This window comes from Pelmatolapia mariae, linkage group LG23, assembly GCF_036321145.2.
Source record: "Pelmatolapia mariae isolate MD_Pm_ZW linkage group LG23, Pm_UMD_F_2, whole genome shotgun sequence".
Lineage (NCBI taxonomy): Eukaryota > Metazoa > Chordata > Actinopteri > Cichliformes > Cichlidae > Pelmatolapia > Pelmatolapia mariae.
The window spans coordinates 17,886,818-17,894,323 of NC_086246.1; the positions used below are offsets into that span (position 1 = coordinate 17,886,818).

The 7,506-nt window shown below is 36.5% G+C and overlaps 1 protein-coding gene across 1 annotated transcript; it reads left to right on the forward strand.

The window, feature by feature from the left end:
* Positions 1-2,516: 2,516 nt before the first annotated feature.
* On the forward strand, positions 2,517-5,876 carry LOC134621147 (interferon-induced protein 44-like). The gene is made up of 7 exons (XM_063467584.1): positions 2,517-2,630; positions 4,009-4,076; positions 4,482-4,674; positions 4,886-5,038; positions 5,140-5,311; positions 5,411-5,511; positions 5,715-5,876. Exons 1-7 carry the CDS (start codon positions 2,517-2,519, stop codon positions 5,874-5,876), a joined length of 963 nt encoding a protein of 320 aa, XP_063323654.1.
* Positions 5,877-7,506: the final 1,630 nt, after the last annotated feature.

Here is a 7,506-nt window from a genome sequence, read left to right on the forward strand (position 1 = left end):
CAAAGGTGAGAGCAGATGTTGTTTAATGAGCATTTATTACGTATTAATTTCAAATAGTAGAAAAACATGAGATAAAATGATTGCATTGGTTTCTGTATTGGCAGGGATCCCACAAATAGCCATCATGACTAAAATTGATGAAGCCTGTCCTGAAGTCAAAAAAGACATAACGAACGCCTACAAGAGCAAGCGCTTGAATAAGCTGGTATGTTCAAAGAAGTAACTTTCATGAGCTTGTAGACAGTTTACACATGAATGTAACATCTGTAATTCAGCTGTACATTTCAGTATATTTGTACAGAAACCTCAGCTAGAATCAGTACAAATAATTCAAGAAGTAATTTATAATTATGTCACTAATGCAACAATACAGTTTCAGTTTTTAAAATGTAATTCTGTTTAAACTTAAATGGAAACAGTTAACGTGGACCTGGGTATTCCACTGAACTGCATCTTCCTCGTAAAGAACTACCACAAAGAAATCAAGACGGATAACAACATGGATTCACTCATACTGTGTGCACTGAAAAAGATCATTGACTATGGAGAGGACTACCTGAATGACCAGAATGATCCTGACGTGTAACCACTGTGTGAGGGGGATAGAAAAAAGTGATTTTGCTTCACCATCATTACAATCACAGTCACATAAAAACTTGATTTCACCAGAAACTTTGTCATACTGATTTTGTCTTGTTCTTATTTTATTTAACTTTTTGTTCTTTTGCAAATTAATTCCAGATAAACTTCTAGGAAAAGCAATACATGTACTTTTTGCTATTTACTGCATGAAAAATGACAGCTATATACCTGTAACCTGTTACCTCCTGTGTAACTCAAATAAATCATTTCAACTCTCGATGTAAGACTGTCCTCTCTGAGTAAGTGATTTCTTGTTTACAGAACTGTAATTAATTCTGGTCCCTTAAAAAAAATTATGACTCACCAGAGTGTGTGTTTATTTGTTCATTGTATTTATTATACTGATATAACATTGATAACGTTGGCAATAATGATATTTTAGGAGCTCTCCCATCTTTCTAACTCCAATGTGTTCAGGTAAATAAGTTCCCAATAAATAATCAGAATAAATAACACATAAATAGTTATTTTCAGTTCATCATTTTCATTTTTAGGGTATGCTTTTAAGTCACATTTATTTTATAAAGTCATCCTTAATGATGCATGTCAGCCTTGCATTAAACTGGTGACCTGTCCATGTTGTTCCCTGCTGTCCACCCTATTACAGCTGGGATAGGCACCAGCACCCCCATGACCCTGAGCTGGATAAGTGGAAGAGGATGTATGGAAAGATATTTAATGACTTAGGTTAGCAACCCATACCAGCAACCAGGTAGATATACAAGTCCAAATAAGGACTTGTATATTTCCTTAGCCCCCTCCTTTGCTATGTAATTGGGAACTTAATCAGATTCTGCAGTTTGTCTGACTTTCAGTCAGAGTCAGACTGTTATTTATGAAACTAATAAGTTTTCCTTCTCAGCTTTGTGTTTGATCATATCCATTCAGAGTAAATTCAGCCATGCTGATACTTTGTTATTACTGTCAGTGCAAGAACAGCAACATTGTAACAGTAAAGAGTGTAAAAGCACACATACTATATTTCAGTTAATGAGTTGATTGTTGTTATTGTGTAGAGCTAATGTTTACCAGAGAGTGTTATCTGTAGTAATTACTGCTGTAATATTTACACCTGTTTTTGCAGACAGCCCCATATGTCAACCCTCTGCTAAAGTGCCTCTTGAGTATTCTTTGGTCCACTAGAGGACAGTGTTGAGCCTCAAATGACCAATTTGATCCAGCAAAGCTATGATGCTGGAACACGATAAATACAGATGAGACAGCAGGGAGCAAATCAGGATTAGACGGGGAAGCAAAACTCAATATCAAGCTCATGAGAGTATCAGAGTAAAGCAGGAACTAACAAACACACACATGCAGCAAACAGGAAGGGAGATGTGACTGAATGAGAAAACAACGGACACAACGAAATAGGGAAACAAACAATCGGGGCACAAAGAGACAAGACAGATACAGGGACACAAGTAGGAAACAGAAAAGGATCATAAAAGAAGGTAACTTGGAATAATAAAATCAAGTAGATGAACCACCTTATAAACAGAAACTACAGAGGATATAATAAGTTCTAAAGGAAACTAAACAAAACTAATATACAAAAAGCCAGACCAAAACACAGAAGATTCTCAAAAACACCAGGAGCATACAGCAGAAGAAAAACATGAGAATAACTAACAAAGAAAACTGAATACTAAATCAGAATGAAAACACAACTGGAGCGGAGACAAAAGGGTAATATTCAAACTGAAAACTGCAACAAAGGCTAAAACTGAAAACGCTGGTACAAAACCAAGAATTATAACAGAAGCAGGTTTTTAATTTTAAGAAATAGATGTAAGTGACACATACAAATTAAGAAGCTATGCAGCTACAACTAGAGTAGACTGCCATCAGCTAGAGAGAATAATAGAAGTCACATGACCCGAAAAGAAAGTGAAAGGACATTTATAAATCCAAAGTCACACACCATCTACATCAGTGTGAACAAAAAACCGAGCGACGACAACTTCACAGCACAGTTGGACATTCAGGTATGGTAACATTGTGTTAATAATCCAGTGCAAGAAATCCAGTTATTAAATTATTAAATTGACTGGACTGAGCAATCTGACAATCTGGTTCATATGTGTCAAGTTAAAAGAATATAGCTTTGAGAATAATTAAAAGAATTTACTTTTTTTTTTTTTTTAATTTACTGTCTGTTCTGTTTGTTTAATTTACACATAGTTGATGACAAAAACATGCAGAAAATTAAAAATATATTTTCGGGTAAGCAAGTTTTTTTCATATCATATTCATTGTTGGTGGTTTTCTTCATTCTTCTTTTTTGATTTGCCCTATATTGTCGTATTTGTGAAGCCTTCAGGGGTTTAACATGTAATATTGAGCTACACAAATAAAACTGGCTTGACTTGACTCAACAAATAGTTTTGAAATAAGGAAATGCTGGAGAATGGAGTGGTCTTGATCTGAATTTGTTATAGTTGTCTGCAAATTTATTTCATAATTTAGTAGTTACTATACTATACGTGCTTTGATTTGAAAGTGGCAAAAATAACATTTCATTTGACTTAAAATCTAATAGAACTGAACTGAATATGGAAAGTGTTGCTAACATGTTTTCACTTTGTCATTTTTTAATCGCAGGTAATCGCTCACCACCTTCTCGTAAGATATTTAAAATATGGTACAAAATCTTGAAGACAAAACTTGAGGCTTTTACACACCAGACGTGTAAAATCTGCGCAAATATTTCCTACCTTAAAAATATTTTTTGGACTCATCTGTTCTTTTTGCAGCTGTTCACACTGACCGTTTGAGCTGCAGAACTCCAGGAAGTGTAAACAAAATTCCTGGACTGGAACTTTGGGTGAGGTGGTATTGAGTACAGGGAGAGCTTTACTGAAACCCTGGGTAAATCACAGAATATTTATTTATTCATTTATTTTTGCGAACCAAGATCGATTTGTCTGAGTTTTCGGATCTGAATAAAAAGATCTGACCAACCAGCCCACTGCGTTAGACAATGCACTTAACTCACATGGAATTCATACTAAAAACACAACCAAATGGAAATAGTTAAGTGATACTATTTACCTCAGACACACAGCTTTACAATGCAGCTCTCTAAAATCATTTTCCTGCCTCGCCTCAAACTGCCCCACTGACATCCTGAACTATATACAAACACACAGCTTCAGCTTCTGGATCCAACCGTTAAATTCTCCCTGCTGCTGTTTTCTTAGCTTCTTACTTTTCTCAGCTCGTCATCGTTTGACGTCAGCTTCATTTTTGGTTTTCACAGTGCGTTTATTGAGGAGGAATTGTCCTCAAAAACGCAATGCGTTCAGTGTGTAACAGCCTTAACACATAATGATTGGTAATTAATTTAAAACATTGCCCTTCCAGTGTGACTCATACAATTTACATTTTCACTTTAAAGTGTTAGAGGTAGAAGAGAGGAGCATACCATGGGGGTGAGTATTAAGAGTGTGTTCCTTAGAGAGGTGTACTAGAATTATTAAGATTAACCCTTTAATTTCACCAACTCTGTGTTAATTCTAGATTCACAATTTGTATATCTGCTGAAGGAATACATTTCATACATTCAAATTGTTACAGCAGCACAAACTCCCGAGTCACAATGAGACAGGAAGTCACATAGTTTCACATGGTGACACAGAAATGCTTATTTGGTCATTTCACAATTCACAGTTCAAGTTCTTAAATTGCAGGTAGTAGAAAACAGATGTCAGCCTGTCTCAGTAGTACACCCGTCAAGTGTTTTGTTTGTTTGTTGTGTTATTTTGTGTTTCTTCATAACACTGTTGTGTAAACTGTAAGTGCACACTAAATCCTATTGTAATTTTCTAAATGAACAGTGAAAGAGAGCGAGAACTGCAGCTTGTCAGAGATTACAAGCCTCACAAAGATGTCCAGCATCTCAGAATTATGCTTCATGGACCACCAGGTGCTGGAAAGTCCAGCTTCATCAACTCTGTCGACAGTGTTTTAAGAGGCAAAATCGCAATTCGAGCTTTGGCAGCAAACTCTGGTGTCAGTTTCACTATTGCAGTATGTATGAGGATGTATCTATTCTTATCATAGTTTCTATTAGAGGCTTGCATGAAAACACACTCATTTCCTTTGAGGTTTTCTAGGACTACAGGAGCGCACTGTAGAGTGAAAAATAGTTGGTACAACTAGTGTGTAAATTATTCTGAAAACTGTTCAGGATCTTTAGTATCTGGCACTAATATAACAACACCACATTTTTTATTTACAGTACAGGACATTTAAAATTCAGAAAGGAAATCCAGAAACTTTTTACCCTTTTGTCTTCACTGACACCATGGGGCTTGAGAGGGGCGCTGAGGGAGGAATTCATGTGGAAGACATCAAACTTGCCATTAGTGGACATGTCAAAGAAGGTTACACGGTATGATGTTTTCATTCAGTTGCTTGTACACAGTCTGTGATACAGAAACTGTGTCATTCAACAAGGTTAAGGTTAGTAAGTGATTTTGCTTTTTTTCCCAGTTCAAACCCAAATCTCTCTTGCGTGAATCGGATCCTGACTACAACAGTTCTCCTACTTTAGATGACAAAGCCCACATTCTGGTTTTTGTTATTCCTGCCGACACAGTGAGCATGATCGACGATGAAACTTGGAGGAAGATGAAAGATGTCAGACTACATGCTCGTGACAAAGGTGAGAGCAGATGTTGTTTAATGAGCATTTATTACGTATTAATTTCAAATAGTAGAAAAACATGAGATAAAATGATTGCATTGGTTTCTGTATTGGCAGGGATCCCACAAATAGCCATCATGACTAAAATTGATGAAGCCTGTCCTGAAGTCAAAAAAGACATAACGAACGCCTACAGGAGCAAGCACTTGAATCAGCTGGTATGTTCAAAGAAGTAACTTTCATGAGCTTGTAGACAGTTTACACATGAATGTAACATCTGTAATTCAGCTGTACATTTCAGTATATTTGTACAGAAACCTCAGCTGGAATCATACAAATAATTCAAGAAGTAATTTATAATTATGTGACTAGTGCAACAATACAGTTTCAGTTTTTAAAATGCAATATTGTTTAAACTTAGATACAAACAGTAAACATGAACCTGGGTATTCCACTGAACTGCATCTTCCTCGTGAAGAACTACCACAAAGAAACTGATACGAATAATGACGTGGATTCACTGATACTGAGTGTACTGAAAAAGATCATTGACTATGGAGAGGACTACCTGAATGACTTATAATCCTGACCTGTAACCAACGTGTGAGGGGCATAGAAAATGAAAATATTAAGTTACTCTTTGCGTGATTTTGCTTTGCCATCACAGTCACACAAAAAGTTGATTTCATTATAAACTTTATTTTACTGATTTTTGTGTTGTTCTTATTTTATTTAACTTTTGTTCATTCACAAAGTAAATCCAAATAAGCTACTCAGAAAATCAATAGATATCCTTTGTGTTATTTACTGTATGTTCAGGAAAATGACACATATATCCCTGTAACCTGTTGTCTGCCATGTAACTCAAATAAATCATTTCAACCCTAGATGTAAGACTGTCCTCTGTGAATTATTGATTTCTTGTTTCCTCTCTTTAGTGATAGCAGATTGGTATAAGCATGGCGCTGCCTCTGTCAAAAAGAATTGTTTAAAAGCCCTCCTATGCAAATAATGCATGGGCTGGCCTTGCATTATTTGCATGGAATAATCCTGATCCCCACAGGGACCAATAGGAATTCCTCCTTTCCTTGGCAGCTGAGTGTTTAGTGGATGCTGCATGAAAGTCTTTCTGACTTTCAGAGTCAGACTTATTCATGAAACTACTAGGTTTACCTTGTCAGCTTTGTGTTTATTGTTTCCATTCAGAATAAATTCAACCATGCCAATACTTTGTTACCACTGCCTGTGCAAGAGTCGCAACATTGTAGCAATAAACAGTGTAAAAGCATTACTTTACAGACTATAGTTTAGTTAATGAGTTTATTGTTGTTAGACATCATGTCTACCACAGAGTGTTATCTCTTGTAATTACTGCTGTACTCAATGCACCTATTTTTGCAAGCAACCCCATATGTCATCCCACATGTCAGAGTGGCACTTGAGTATTCTTTGGTCCACTGAGAGATTTACTCAATTAAGCTTTGATTCTGTGTTCATATCATTTTGCATTATCTGCTACTGTCCCATGGTTAATATTATGTGTTGTTGTCTTATTATCACAATATCACAAACTGTTAATGTTGAGGCCAAAGCAGTACTTACCATGGACTGTCGTACTGCCCAGTTGGTATGCAGAGACTGCATTTCCTGTTTTTGAACCCATGTTTGAGGAAGTGTGTTCTTCTCCTGTTTTTCCAAAGTCTGAAAATTTGAAGTCAGTATATTCTGAGGTAGAGCTATGTGTTTCGGAGCCTTTTAACCCTGAGTCTGTAAATCCTGTTGTTTTGTTGTTTTGTTGCTACGTTAACCTCAAAGGGTTTAAAAACAGTTTCTTCGGAGCCAGGTGATATTAAAACTGCAATGTCTGAGACTGCTAACTCCTGCTCTGAGGATTTAAAGGACTGTTTTCATGTTGCTCCTCCTGAGCCTGGAGTTATGATGACCAGAACAGTTAACTCTAAGTCTGAGAATGTTAAGGAATGTTTTTCACCTGTGTTATGGAAGTTTTAACAATAATCTGCAGCACACCCAGTGAGCTTGATTTAAAGTGGGTTTAATAAACACATTGCAATGTGGACAAAAACATCCCAGCCAAACACTAGGGTGTTCTCTGCTAATAGCTGCCTCACATCTTATATACACACACACAGACAAAGAACATTCCACAACTCTTACATGTTAGCCCATGTCACGGGGGGCTATACCTTCAGCCC